Below are 15786 nucleotides of genomic sequence, written 5' to 3' on the forward strand. Positions count from 1 at the left end.
TCCGTCACAGCGTACTGCAACTTCGGAAGTATAAACTTTCCATAGGGTTATATTAGGCTAAGGTAGCAGTGCAGCAAATTGCCGCACCGCGCCATTTTGAAAAGACTTTGTAAAAAGACTTTGTAGCAGAAGAGTGGAACTAACATTTTTCAAAAAGAGCTTGTAGTTTTTGAGAAAACTGATTTTAAAAATACAAAGGAAAAATGTTTTTTAAATGGTCAGTTTACTGAGTAGAAACCATTCTCCCTTTGCATTTTTAAAATCAATTTTCTCAAAAACTACAAGGTCTTTTTTGGGAAAAAAAAAATTCACCCACTCTTTTCTTTAACATACGTAGCAATTTTAGGGACAATGGCATGTATTGGAGCTTTGCTATTAGCCACACAAAATTACACAAAAATGTATGCAAAATTACGGTTCCTAATTATGTATACAAACGAAATTCATTATGATTTTTCCCAAAATTTTGCATCATAATTGCAAATTACAATCATGCGAAATTTGTGCTCATCACTACAGTTATAGTCTATTCACTAAATATCCCTCAGAGGGGTTCACAATCTAATCCCCACCATATTTTTAAGCTATCTGTGCACACTAGGTCAATCTTGGCCATGGTGGTCGATAAAGATCACCTCGACAAAGGATCTAGCATGAATCCAGTATAGCAGTTGCCCAATGATTCCTAAAGATCCGGTATGCCGGGTCTTTTTTGATCCTTGACGCCCAAGCAACCCCCAAGAACATTGTTCTTTCAACTCACCACTCTCAATCTGCTCCATCATGCGTCACTCATGATCCCCCCCCCCTCATAGCAACAGACTCTTCGCTAGCCTGTAGGCTAGTGACTCATCTGTACAGCATCAAGCCTTGAACAGCCAGGAATCAGGAATTGAAAGTGTGTTAGTAGCTTAAATCTATGACTGTCTAAGGCAAATTTATGGGGAAGCCAATTAATTTATGTTTTTGAAATGTGGGGAAAAAAATGGAGGGCCCAGAGGAAACTCATGCATACACAGGAAGAACACAAAAACTCTATGCAGAATTGTGAACCTGGGACCCAGCATTTCATGATGTTGGTGCTTCCGCACTTTGGGGGTGGCCACTCACAAGTATGCCCCCCCCCCCACACACACACACACATGCATTAAAGTGACCCCACTTAAGAGTCACAGTTACCTGATTATATGATACCCTTGTTAGTTGTGTAGGATTTGCAAGGATAGGACTGCAGATGAGAGCAAACAAAAATACATATTGAAATTGTTAAAACTGTATATGTTTAGTGATAAAGTAGGAGGCTTGTGCACATTTGCTATGTGGCCTGCAATTTGTTATACCTCTATTTCTCTGATCTACACAATCACTCTGGCAATAAAAAGTAAAAACAGCAGTAAAAGAAAGTGAATTCTTAACCTTAAAGTCAATTTGGTATCAGTAAAAAAAAAAAGAGCCAGATACTTACCTAAGGAGAAGGAAGGCTCTGGGTCCAATGCAGCGTTCCAGATCTCCTCCGTTAAGTGCTGACTCCCCTGTTTGAATCCCAGGGGACTTCAGAAGTCTCTGTGAGCCGAGCCCTTCCAAAGGCAGGCGGCTCCATATTGCGAACGTACGAGTGGGTGAGTGAGGGCGCTTGCACATGCACAGTATGGAGCGGCCCGTCTTCGAGAGCACTCGGGCTCACAAAAGACTTCTGAAACCTCCTTCGGCGGCAGAGAGAGCAGTATTTGCTACCAGGGAGCCAGTGCTGGAACAAGGATCGATAGAGGAGCAGGAAGGCTCTATAGGATCCAGAGCCTTCCCTCTCTTTAGGTAAGTATCTGGCTGATTCATTTTTCACCGATTCACATTGACTTTAACAGTGACAAAGGCAGAAATAAAAATCTGATAAACTTCCTCTCCATACAGTTGTTATCGTACTATTGACTGTGTCGCCATTAGATAGGATCATTTACTTCACATCATGTAAATAGCAAAAGCAAATGAAAGGAATCTCCCCAATTTAGAGAGAAAAAAATAAAACAAACATGATCCTTACCTACTTTATCCATTTGAAGAAAAGATCTGTTACTAGTTGTAATGTGAGTTTTGTGTGAAGTTGCATGGTTTGCTGCATTTTACAAAAGTCTGGCTCACTTACCAAAATGGGACTTGTGTAAATCCTGGTTTCCTCTAAAGATTACCTGAACCTAGCTGCTGGCATCTCTCTCTGACATGTGACCATATTCCAGCTCTACAGTGATTCAGAGACCCACTGAAGCTCACAGGATCCTTATTTTGCGAAGTGAGTGAGCCAGAGGATCCAGTCTACAATCGTGTTAATTTTTTTCTATGACTGCAGAAAATTGGAAACATTTACATAAGTCTCAATTTTTTTGTGCTATAGTGAGGATGACTGGAGTCTTACTAATTCTTTGGGGAAAGGACTCTTTTTTTTCTGTGCTTCTGACCTCAATAAATAATTTCTATTTCTCTAGTCTTTTCAGAAGCCCACCACTGGAATGCTGGCCATCACCTTTGCTCTGCACTTTTGTGACATGGTTGATATTGCAGGGTTTGGGTACCCTTCACTTAGCAATAAGAAGGAACCCATCCACTACTACGAGAAGGTGACTCTAAAGTCCATGGCAGTAAGTGTTACAGCTGTAAATGCCTGTTAAACCTTTTCAGGACAGAATAAAAACGCAAGCACTGAATGCATCTCCAACAGCAATATTTGTTATGCATTGTGATATTATCAGATACCACTTTTAAAAATGCACAATGTTTTGGGAGTAATAGCAAAGACAGTTCAATTGATATCATGCTTTCTTTTGCACCACTATGATTATGAGTAAGCTCAAGCCCATGTTCATAGTTTTACTTCTTCCCTCATTTCCTCCTCAATCTAACACCAAGACGGGCATGCACCCTCAAAAACCCACATTAACTCACATAAATCGGGATGATGACATTCTGTCCTATACCCCTAAGTGTATTTTGCTGTTTCTCTCTGCATCAGATTTGCTTACCTAACATTTTCTTCCATACACATCTCTACCAATAGTGAACAGTGAGGGAAAGGTTAAGTGCCAGCCCAGCCCCATCCCCATTGCTGAACAGTCCCTGACACAAGCCACACCCCTCTATTACTCAGAATGGAAGATGGAGTTTGTTGCCTGTGATAGCACCTGCCCCCTCCCCTCCCCCCAGCAAAGCTACGAGAATGGAAGGTACTGTGGAAGTGCATTTAAGGGGGCAAGGGAAAAAAACATTCAGGAATACCCCTTGATCCATTGCATCTTTTGGGAGTCACGGTTGTCTAGTTTCCACCTACTAACCTGGACAATGGAGAAGAGCACTTTAAGTTTAGATGCACTCAACCAGGGGTAACCAAGTGTTTTGTGTTTTTTTCATATAATTTATTATAGAAAAATGAACATTCCAATCTTATATTCCAAGCATCGGTATACATTTCACCAAATTTTTCAAATTTTAGGAAAACAAAAACAGAACTCCCCAATCCCCTCCTCCTCCCTTATCCACAAACATAATCATCATCATATCAATATCTCATTATAACAAAAAAACAAAACAAAAGAACGCCATAATGTTCATGTATCCCCTTAAATGCCATACCCTCCTATAATATATCCTTACATTCCCTTGAGTACTCCTCCTCCTACATCTCCATCATATCCCCATATATAGTTACATAGTTATTTTGGTTGAAAAAAGACATACGTCCATCGAGTTCAACCAGTATAAAGTACAACACCAGCCTGCTCCCTCACATATCCCTGTTGATCCAGAGGAAGGCGAAAACACCCTTACAAGGCATTGTATGGCATCATATTTCCTTGTATCCTGAAACTCATTCCATTTTTCCCATTTTACATTAAACCCCTCTAGTTAATCTTGTTGTAATGCAATTTGATTCTCCAACCCCTTTACCTTATTAACTCTTTCAACCCATTCCTTAAGGGATGGAGGACTCTGGCATCTCCACTAATTTAGCCGGAATCAAAATCTTAGCTGCAATCAATAATTGAGGTAACAAAGATCTCTTATATCTACCAATAGATGCACATGTTCCATTCAGCACTTTCACAACATCCAAATCACCCTCTCCTTCATACAATTCCCCAATACATTCCAACGCCCCTTTCCAAAACCCCAAAATAACTGTGCACTCCCACACCAAATGCAACAGTGTACCCTTTGCCCCACATCATCTCCAGCATCTATCACTAATTCCCTGAAACATTACAGCTAATTTATCCGGTGTCCTATTATACAACTTGATAACTAGATAACAACTTGAAATTAATTTCTTTTATTCTAGAGCAGTGATGGCTAACTTTGGCACTCCAGCTGTGACAAAACTACAAATCCCAGCATGCCTCTGCCTCCCCGAGTTATGCTTAGAGCTGACAGAGTATTGCAATGCCTCATGGGACTTTTAGTTCCACTACATCTGGAGTGCCAATGTTAGCCATCACTGTTCTAGAACAGTTACCTGGAAAATTCCCTTCTCCCCTCCGATTCATTTCTCTATAAAGGAACGACACTAGATGTACAGGAGGAGCATCCAAAACAAATAACTTTTCAAACTCAGACAACTCAACTCTATAGTAAGAGGTTCTCTCCTTCTCCACCAAAAAAATGCTTCAACTGTGCATATCTCCAAAAGTCAAATGGAAATTGTCTAAATTCATCCCGCATCTCATTAAGAGACTTGATTTTCCCATTTTTCAAAATATCCTTTAAGACCACCCCTCCTCTATTCCCCCATAATCCAAAAAAGCCTTTTTCCTTACCTGGCGGGAAAAAAGAGAAACCCTCCAATGGTGACAAAAGCCCCCCTAATCACCCACTGTCACTATCTGTCAATGCTATATTTTAGATTAGGTCCTAAACTGCCCCCTGGGTCTCCTGATACCCACACACACACACACCCTCAGATCCTCCCCAGAACTCCCCCTAGACCCCCCCCCCTGTGTACTGTATACATCTATTCTCCCCTGTAATCACCCACTGATCACCCATCAATCACCCCCTGTCACCCCCTGTCACTGCCACCCATCAGATCAGACCCTAACCTTCCCCTTGTGGGCACCTGATCACCTGCCCACACCCTCAGATTGCCCGCAGACCCGCCCTCAGATCACCTCCCAAGTGCATTGTTTACATCTGTTCTCCCCTCTAATCACCCACTGGTCACCCATCAATCACCCCCTGTCACCCCGTCACTGCTACCCATCAGATAAGACCCTAATCTGCCTCTTGTGGGCACCCAAAAACCCGCCCACACCCTCAGAGACCCCTCAGACCCCCCTGATCATTTCCCCAGTGCATTGATTGCATCTATCCTCCCCTCTAATCACCCCCTGAGACACCCATCAATCACCTCCTGTCACCCCCATCACTCCTACCCTGCCCCTGCGGGATTCTGATCACCCCCCCTGTCACTATCCTAGTGATCTAAAAACAGTGATCATTGAAAACTGTCTCTTTTTTAGTATCACTAGTGTTAACAGTTAGGCCAGTTATTTAGCTAGGGCCCTTCGTTGGGTAATTAACATCAGTTAGCACCCAGCACACCACACCGCAGTCGCTAATTAGTTGCTGATTAGCATCATCACTGTCGCTAATCAGCATTCCTACTATATAGTATCTGTAAGTGATCATTACTGATCGCAGTCAGATGTATATTAGGGTCACTAGGATACACTAATAATAATAATAAAATCTTCTATTAACTCACCATACTCACGGAATACCTTGGGGTGTCCTCTTTCTAAGATGGGGTCACTTGTGGCATTTCTAAACTGCCCTGGCATTTTAGGGGCCCTAAACCGCGAGGAGTAATCTGGAAACCAAATGCCTCAAAATGACCTGTGAAATCCTAAAGGTACTCATAGGACTTTGGGCCCCTTAGCGCACCTAGGCTGCAAAAAAGTGTCACACATGTGGTATCGCCGTACTCAGGAGAAGTAGTATAATGTGTTTTGGGAAGTATTTTTACACATACCCGTGCTGGGTGGGAGAAATGTCTCTGTAAATGGACAATTGTGTGTAAATAAAATTAAAAAAAAATTGTCATTTACAGAAATATTTCTCCCACCCAGCATGGGTATGTGTAAAAATACACCACAAAACACATTATACTACTTCTCCTGAGTACGGCGATACCACATGTGTGACACTTTTTTGCAGCCTAGGTGCGCTAAGGGGCCCAAAGTCCTATGAGTACCTTTAGGATTTTACAGGTCATTTTGAGGCATTTGGTTTCTAGACTACTCCTCACGGTTTAGGGCCCCTAAAATGCCAGAGCAGTATAGAACACCACAAGTGACCCCATTTTAGAAAGAAGACACCCCAAGGTATTCCGTTAGGTGTATAATGAGTTCATAGAAGATTTTATTTTTTGTCACAATTTAGTGGAAAATGACACTTTGTAAAAAAAAAAACAAAAAAAAAAAACCAAATTTCCGCTAACTTGTGACAAAAAATAAATTCTTCTATGAATTCACCATACTCTTAACGAAATACCTTGAGGTGTCGTCTTTCTAAAATGGGGTCACTTGTGGGGTTCCTATACTGCCCTGGCATTTTAGGGGCCCTAAACCGTGAGGAGTAGTCTGGAAACCAAATGCCTCAAAATAACCTGTGATATCCTAAAGGTACTCATAGGACTTTGGGCCCCTTAGCGCACCTAGGCTGCAAAAAAGACTCACACATGTGGTATCGCCGTACTCGGGAGAAGTAGTATAATGTGTTTTGGGGTGTATTTTTACACATACCCATGCTGGGTGGGAGAAATCGCTCTGTAAACGGACAATTGTGTGTAAAACAAAATAAAAAAAAATCTTATTTACAGAGCTATTTCTCCCACCCAGCATGGGTATGTGTAAAAATACAACCCAAAACACATTATACTATTACTCCTGAGCACGGCGATAGCGCACCTAGGCTGCAAAAAGTGTCACACATGTGGTATCGCCGTACTCAGGAGAAATAGTATAATGTGTTTTGGGGTGTATTTTTACACATGCCCATGCTGGGTGGGAGAAATAGCTCTGTAAATGAGAATTTTTTTATTTTGTTTTACACACAATTGTCCATTTACAGAGATATTTCTCCCACCCAGAATGGGTATGTGTAAAAATACACCCCAAAACACATTATACTACTTCTCCTGTTTACGGCGATACCACATGTGTGACACTTTTTTGCAGCCTAGGTGCACTGAGGGGCCCAAAGTCCTATGAGCACCTTTAGGCTTTACAGGGTGCTTACAATTTTGCACCCCCCAAAATGCCAATACAGTAAACACAGCCCACAATTGACCCCATTCTGGAAAGTAGACACCCCAAAGTATTCAGAGAGGGGCATAGTGAGTCCGTGGCAGATTTCATTTTTTTTGTCACAAGTTAGAAATGGAAGCTTTTTTTTAATTTTTTTATTTTTGTCATAAAGTGTCATTTTCCGCTAACTTGTGACAAAAAAATGAAATGTTCTATGAACTCACCATGCCTCTTAGTGAATACTTTGGGATGTCTTCTTTCCAAAATGGGGTCATTTGGGGGGTATTTATACTATCCTGAAATTCTAGCACCTCATGAAACATGACAGGTGCTCAGAAAAGTCAGAGATGCTTCAAACTGGGGAAATTCACTTTTTGCAACATAGATTGTAAACGCTATAACTTTTACCCAAACAAAAAAAAAATCAAATAAGTGACTATTTATTGATCAAAGGCATGTAGCACAATAAATTTAGACAAACATGTATATAGAAATTTTACTTTATTTGAAAATGCCAGCACAGAAAGTTAAAAAAAAACAACATTTTTTTTTTTACAAAATTCATGTCTTTTTTGATGAATATAATAAAAACTAAAAATCACAGCAGCAATTAAATAGCACCAAAAGAAAGCTGTATTAGTGACAAGGAAAGAAGGTAAACTTCATTTAGGTGGTAGGTTGTATGACCGAGCAATAAACCGTTAAAGCTGCAGTGGTCTGAATGGAAAAAAACGTGTCTGGTCCTTAAAGGGAAGGTTCAAGCAAAATAAAAAAGAGTTTCACTTACCTGGGACTTCTACCAGCCCCATGCAGCCATCCTGTGCCCTCGTAGTCACTCACTGCTGCTCCAGTCCCCCGCTGGCAGCTTGCCGACCTCGGAGGTCGGCGGGACGCATTGCGTACATTTTTACGCATTGCCGCTAGTGCAGGAACATTAACTCATACATTTTTATGCGTTACTGGTTCAATGCGTACATTTTTACGCATTGAACCAGTAATGCGTAAAAATGTACGTGTTAATGTTCCTGCACTAGCGGCAATGCGTAAAAATGTACGCAATGTGTCCTGCCGACCTCCGAGGTCGGCAAGCTGCCAGCGGGGGACTGGAGCAGCAGTGAGTGACTACGAGGGCACAGGATGGCTGCATGGGGCTGGTAGAAGCCCCAGGTAAGTGAAACTCATTTTTTTATTTTGCTTGGACATTCCCTTTAAGGGGTTTTAAGGCTGCAGTCCTTAAGTGGTTAATTAGCAAGCACCGCTGCTGATAAGCATGTATGCAGACAGAAAGACCTGAGTAAAAGCTCATACACCTGTCTAATAGAATGGCCTGAGTAAAAGCTCATACACCCGTCTAATACAATGCACAACCAACCGCACAACATTACCAACCACATGACAAGTTGTTTACATGGCAAGTACACACATGCCAACCAACTAAACAACCAACTAACTTAAATACTGACCCCCAAGTGAAATGACAAACTGCACAACATGTCAGTATTTAAAAACAATAAAGTTGTTCAAACGACTTGTACACACATGGCCAACCTGCAAGACAGTTGTGCAGGTTGAACCACGGATAGTGGTGGTTAATTACCTGTTGTTAGTTGGCCGTCTTGTTGTTTGCCAGCCATACACACTCCTAACTGTCTTCCAATAGACCAAGTTTAGATGATAGTTGGGCAGATTGTTTGGACATGTGTAGGAGGAGCCTAAAGTGTACTATGTAATAGCATTATGCAAAGAACCAATAGAATGAAGTTGAAAATGCCACATTGTAAACTAAGTGGTGGATTCTAAACACATCAAAGACTCTTCTTTCACAATGAAAGCTCTGAGTATTAATGTTGCCTTCTCTGACTACTAAGAGTCTTATTGTATACAGCTGCACCAGAAGATCATGCATCCCTTTTCTCATCTCTTCTTTTTACAATAAATCTGCAGTGTTTATTCCTATTGCTTCATGGAAGCAGACATATTGTTAACATGTGCTTTCAAATGAGCTTATCTGCCGTGGCAGTCAGATAACATGGGGAGAGATCAAATTACAACTTGTGATTAGACACAGATGAGGGGGTATTAGACAGGCTAAATGCTCTAAATACATACAGGGTGCATTTCTTTATGTTTTCCTTGTGTCCTGTGCAAGTGTTCAGGTCCACTTTAAGCTTTGTACTCATGCTACAACCAAAAATGATCATCTTGAGTGAAGAAAATCTAGCATGTATCTTTGCTTTATCTTGCTTCAGTTTTCAGTTGATTAAATAATATAAATGCTTTAGGGAAGTTATTTAGACAAGAAGATAAGCAAGGAGGAACAAGATAGCAGCATGGAACAGCATGTTCAGTCCTAACCTATCATTTTTCTTTATTAGGTGTCTGGACACAACATCACACTTGAAGCAGTTGCAATACGAAATCTTCTACAAAACAGACTCATTCACAATCTAACCTACTTCTGACAGCCAAACTATTCTCGGGTTCCATGCTGCAGAACAGTGGACAGTCTGCTGGACAGGCCATGCCTAGTGACATTTACAATAACAGAGAAAACTTCTGTATGAATTGAAAAATTCCTAAACAATTTGGGAAAAGGTATAGCTGCAATCAGTATGGAACCATCTTCTCTGGGGACTACAATATAATGAAGTTCAAATCAGACTACCAATTTTATTGACTCTATCAGTTCTATTGACTATTGAATACTTTGTAATTATGTTTTATATTAGATTCTTTTTTAAAGATGAAAAATAACTTTTAATATTTATTTTAAAATATTGCACACCTTTTTTCTCCTGCTAATGAAGAATCTTGGAAAAATGATAGTTACAGCTGCACAATAGAAGTGGACTTGGCCAGTTGAGGGAATCTGTAAAGATCTGGATACTGCAGTTTCATGAATTACTGCCCATAAGAGTTCATTCAGTGACTGTGTGGAGGACTGAAGAATAACAGCTGAACAGGAGTTTCATAGGATTAGCTAAGGGGCAGGACCCCTTAGGTGTCACATCCTTCTCCATCATTAAAGTTCCAATTTACTCAAATCTCTCCTGTTCCTCCACAGATGAGAAATTATAAAAGATTTCTACAATACTTGCTGCTTCATTTGTGTGTCTGTGTTTAATGCTGCTGCAGTTGAAGTCTTGACCACCTGTATAATATAATAAGTACTGTTTCTAGTCATTTTGGGGGCCTAGTCAGGATAATCAAATGCCAGTGCCATCCTTCTGAAAAAACAAAACACTGCAAACACACCCAAACATATTTAAAATGTTGACTCTGTCAGAATTCTGTCAGATTTTAAATGGGTCAGTGTTTATTTGAGGCAACAGTAAGATGTGTAAGGGCTGTTTTATACTACACGTGATTTGCTACATTTTGCAATCTGTTTACAATGGCATACAAATTGTAAAACGCAAGGACATCAGGTAAATAATGATAATCCCAGGAACCCTTTTATACTAGTGATCTGATTGCGATCTAATTTTGCATCAGTGCCCTGCATACTGCATTTCTTTTACATGTCTCCTTGTATTCCTAGCAGCCAGTAAAAACAGCAAAACACAATCACAGAAAGATTGCATAGTAAAACCACTCTGTGCTTACATCTGCAATTGCGTTATGCGGTATAAAACAACTCTAACAGTTCTTCCTGCTTTCCCCAATTGGCTGCCTTGAGGTCATATGACACATCATGTGACCCATCTGACCAATGAGAGTGGAGAAGAATATCCCATGTCATTAAAGCAACAGGGCCAGCCATACTATCCCAGGAAAAACAACAATACATATATAAGTAGATAAATACTTGTTTAACTTACATAACATATGTATTGTACTATCCACGTTTAGATTATTTACTACATAAACTTCACGGGACAGACATTAGACAGACAGACCAACACAGAACATTTATATAACGCTTTTCTCCTGGCGGACTGAGAGCGCCAAAGCTGCAGCCACTTGGACGCACTCTATAGGCAGTAGCAGTGTTAGGGAGACTTGCCCAAGGTCTCCTACTGAATAGGTGCTGGCTTACTGAACAGGCAGAGTTGAGATTCGAACCCAGGTCTCCTGTGTCAGTGGCAGAGCCCTTAACCATTACACATTCCATTAGACTATGGCTATGGAAGAGGTGGATTGTGAGCTCCTCTGAGGGACAGTTAGTGACAAGACTATGTACCTTGTAAACTGCTACAGAAGATGGAAGAGCTTTATGTAAGTGCAATAATAACAATAGTATTATCTCAGTTAAATGTATGTATACACTGCGGTAAGCACAACATTCTTCATGAAATGCCAGTGCCACTACTAATTCAATTTGCTTCTACTGCTAACAGCTGAATCTAAAGCTGGCAGTCATACAAATGTAAGGTGCGGCAGTTCTTGCTGCAATTCACCACAAGAATTTTGTACTCTATTCAATTTAAATAATTCCAATATTGTGTCAACAGTGACCTTGTGGTGCACTTTGCTTAACAAATAAGAGACAAAAAAGGAACACCGAGATCCACCAATAGTGTAGACAAAGAAAGATAGAGGGGCGCTATAGTAGATTGTATAGTTTGTATATTACTTTATTGATTAAAATGTAATTAATTCACAAAATATGTGTGCAAGCGATTCTTCAAGTTTGTTACACTCCATTCATACTTTCCTCACCCATACACAATGGAAGCACTCTATTTGGCCCTTTTAGAAAATATATAAAAATACAGCTTAAAAAAGAATCATTAAAAAAGTTGATAAAAATAGAGGGCATAGTTGTCAACTCTAAGGGCCCATTTCCACTATCGCGAATCTGCATGCAGATTCGCATAACCAATACAAGTGGATGGGCCTGTTTCCACTTGTCAGAAATCCAGTGCGGTTTTGTGTGCAGGAAAAATCTGCACGGCAGAGCCATCAGAATTCGCACACCGCAAGGTGGTGTGCGATTCGCATACAATGTATTTAATAGGAAATTTGCATGCGGTTTCGCTATGCGAATTTTCCATGCGAATTTGCATACGTTTTCGCATAGAATCAATGTAAAAGCACACAGGCACTGACATGGTTAAATTCGCACATTTTCTAACATATTCGCGTTATTTTGCGACGAATTCGCACCGCACAAGTGGAAACAGGCCCTTAAGCTGATTTATCCCCTTATAAATGCCTATATATCAATACACTTTCTTTCCAATGTATTGTGCAAGATTTCTCAGTATTCAGCATCACTGCTTCAGAGTTTTATCCATAATTAGCATTTCAGATCTTGGATCAATCACTCAAGTATACTGGTTGGTCATATAGGGTCCGCTGATTATGTTCACATCTATGCGTGCGAGCTCCGGCTGGCTCCTCCAGCACGCTGAGGCTGGCGTCTCCCCTCTCCAGAACTCTCTGCTGTCTCGCAGCGGTAAGCTTCCGGATCGTCGTCGGCCAGGCGTGACATCACTTCCTGCTGGCCACCCGGTGGTTCTTCTGCGTTCCACCACTTATTCAGCTTATCCCGTCTTAGCTTCCTGCTAGTTTCAAACACAGGATTATTGTGGATAAGTGTTAAACAGCTTCCAGAGTATGTACCACTCAGGGGCCCCTCTCAGATTAACATGTTTCAACGATTCCGATCGTCTTCCTCAGCATCAAAACAACCTGATTCCTTGACTCCACCTCCTTTATATACCAGCGGATCCTGTCATCCCTCTCTTTCCTTAAAGGGACTTCACCTAGTTTCATTACCTATTAAAGAGACTCCGTAACAAAAATTGCATCCTGTTTTTCATCATCCTACAAGTTCCAAAAGCTATTCTAATGTGTTCTGCCTTACTGCAGAACGTTCTACTATCACCATCTCTGTAATAAATCAACTTATCTCACTCTTGTCAGACTTGTCAGCCTGTGTCTGGAAGGCTGCCAAGTTCTTCAGTGTTGTGGTTCTGTGATGCATCTCCCCCCTCCAGGCCCCTCTCTGAACACTGCTGTGTGTTATTTAGATTAGTGCAGCTTCTCTCTGCTCTATTATCTTTTACAAGCTGGATAAATCCTCCTCTGAGCTGGCTGGGCTTTCACATACTGAGGAATTACATACAGGCAGAGCTGTCTGCACTCTGAAGGAAGAAACAGCCTGACACTTCAGTGGAAGATAGCTGCAGGGGGAAAGAAACACACAAATGATCTCTTGAGATTCAAAAGGAAGGCTGTATACAGCCTGCTTGTGTATGGATGTATTTTCTATGTGTGGACATACTGTACATCAACCTACTTCCTGTTTTGGTGGCCATTTTGTTTGTTTATAAACAAACTTTTTAAAACTGTTTTTAACCACTTTTAATGCGGCGGGGAGCGGCGAAATTGTGACAGAGGGTAATAGGAGATGTCCCCTAACGCACTGGTATGTTTACTTTTGTGCGATTTTAACAATACAGATTCTCTTTAAGGCACTGTCATTCTCCTTATCACATTTTTCCAAATGTTTTAAAGTACATCCATTATGTTTGCACATTATCAGTTCTTTCTTTCTTTATTCACTCCTTCCTCTTGCTTTTTCCTTCCTCCGTATATCCTCATATGGTCAAGTGTGGGCCTTCATTAAAAAGGACATGTCCTTACTGCAAATCCATTTTCAACTATACACCTATTTATGCATCAATATCCTTCATTCCACAACGATTCCTTTTAATCACGTACATTTCTACCCCTACACGAACATCCATCAAAGAACCACCATTCCATTCCAATTTTTTTTTCTTATATCATGTAGCGAGCCCAGGGCTTCGGCGATCTCCGATCAGGAAATCCCGTTCAAAGAACGGGATTTCCTGGAGGGCTTCCCCCGTCGCCATGGCGACGGGGCGGGATGACGTCACCGACGTCGGGACGTCATTGGGAGTCCCGAACCACCCCTCAGCGCTGCCTGGCACTGATTGGCCAGGCAGCGCATGGGGTCTGGGGGGGTGGCGCGCGGCGCGACGGATAGCGGCGATCGAGCGCGGGACGGCGGCGATCGGTGTGCTGACGCAGCTAGCAAAGTGCTAGCTGCGTGCAGCAAAAAAATAAATAAATAAACAATTCGGCCCAGCAGGGCCGGAGGAAAACCTCCTGCGCGGCTTACCCCGAACTACGTTACCGCCAAGGAGGTTAATGCATCTTCATTTAGGGTCAAATTGAGTGCTTCCTGGGCCTGCTTCCATATATAAGAGTGCTTCCATCAACTTTCTACTTCATAAAGCCAAACATCTCCCATTCCTCATTCAAACCCATGGGAGCCATTGTATTCAAATTGAAGATCCATTCACTCTCCCTTCTAGACCAGGCATGGGCAAACTTGGCCCTCCAGCTGTTGAGGAACTACAAGTCCCACAATGCATTGCAGGAGTCTGACAGCCACAGTCATGACTCATAAAAGGCAAATGCATTGTGGGATTTATAGTTCCTTAACAGCTGGAGGGCCAAGTTTGCCCATGCCTGTTCTAGACATTTTGCCATATAATCTCCTCCCCTCTGACCCTCCTCCACTATCTCAATCCCCAAAAATATTATATCTCCCACCTGACAATTATTTTATTTCTTAACCACTTGAGGACCACCGTGTTAAACCCGCCTAAAGTCCAGGCCATTTTTCTTAAAATTGGCCACTCCAGCTTTAAGGCCAAGCTACAGGGCCGCACAACTCAGCACACAAGTGACAACCCCCCCTTTTCTCCCCACCAACAGAAATCTCTGTTGGTGGGGTCTGATCGCTCCCCCAGTGTTTATTTTTTTTTAATAAATATTTATTTTATTATTTTTATAATATATTTCTTTATTTTTTCCCCCACTCCCTCCTTCCTTCCCACGGATGTCCTCAGTACAGCGCTGTAATTAGACAACGGTTTCACCGTCTAACAGTCTCTGAGCGGTTTCGTCACTGGGAGACTGAAGGCGGAGCTGAGCTCCGCCTTCCAAGCAGGAGATGCGCGCAAAGCCTGCGCACAATCTCCTGCTAACCCCATAGAGAGCCGTTCACGCCAATCGGCATGGACCGGTCCTGGGGCTGCCGCACTTCTCACGTCAATTGGCGTGGAGCAGTCGGCAAGTAGTGTGTTTCGAGAGGGGATGCTCCTCATTGCCCTTCAATATGTTGTTCATATGTTCCCCTATCCTCTCAACCAGTTGCCTCTTTGTCCCAACCACAATTTTTATCAACTTTTTTAAATGTTAAGCTCTATTTTTATATATTTTTTAAAAGTGCCAAATAAAGTGCTTCAATTTTGTGTATGGGTGGGTGAGGAAAGTATGAATGGAGTGTAACAAACTTGAAGAATAGCTTGCACACATATTTTGTGAATTCATTAACTTTTAATTAATAAAGAAATATACAAACTATACAATCTGCTGTAGCACCACTCCATCTTTCTTTGTCTTTGTTATAGGCATTTGGTTGGGTCTGGGAAGAGGGTAACCCAGACCTGGAGTGTAGCAGCTGAATCTTTTTTGGAGCTCAGAGCAGCAGCGCTACTCAACATGAGTTGAG

General features: G+C 41.6%; 1 protein-coding gene across 10 annotated transcripts in view; it reads left to right on the plus strand.

Annotated features, from left to right (window-relative positions):
- Positions 1-10382, plus strand: part of LOC137521286 (CMP-N-acetylneuraminate-beta-galactosamide-alpha-2,3-sialyltransferase 4-like) — a 696719-nt gene extending 686337 nt beyond the window's left edge. For all 10 annotated transcript variants that reach the window (XM_068240323.1, XM_068240331.1, XM_068240332.1 and 7 more), the window contains 2 exons: positions 2478-2630; positions 9665-10382. In XM_068240323.1, coding sequence (XP_068096424.1) covers positions 2478-2630; positions 9665-9751 — 240 coding nt within the window. In that variant the 3' untranslated portion in view covers positions 9752-10382. The remainder of the gene's footprint in view (positions 1-2477; positions 2631-9664) is intronic.
- Positions 10383-15786: the final 5404 nt, after the last annotated feature.

This window comes from Hyperolius riggenbachi, chromosome 6 (genome assembly GCF_040937935.1).
Source record: "Hyperolius riggenbachi isolate aHypRig1 chromosome 6, aHypRig1.pri, whole genome shotgun sequence".
Taxonomy (NCBI): Eukaryota; Metazoa; Chordata; class Amphibia; order Anura; family Hyperoliidae; genus Hyperolius; species Hyperolius riggenbachi.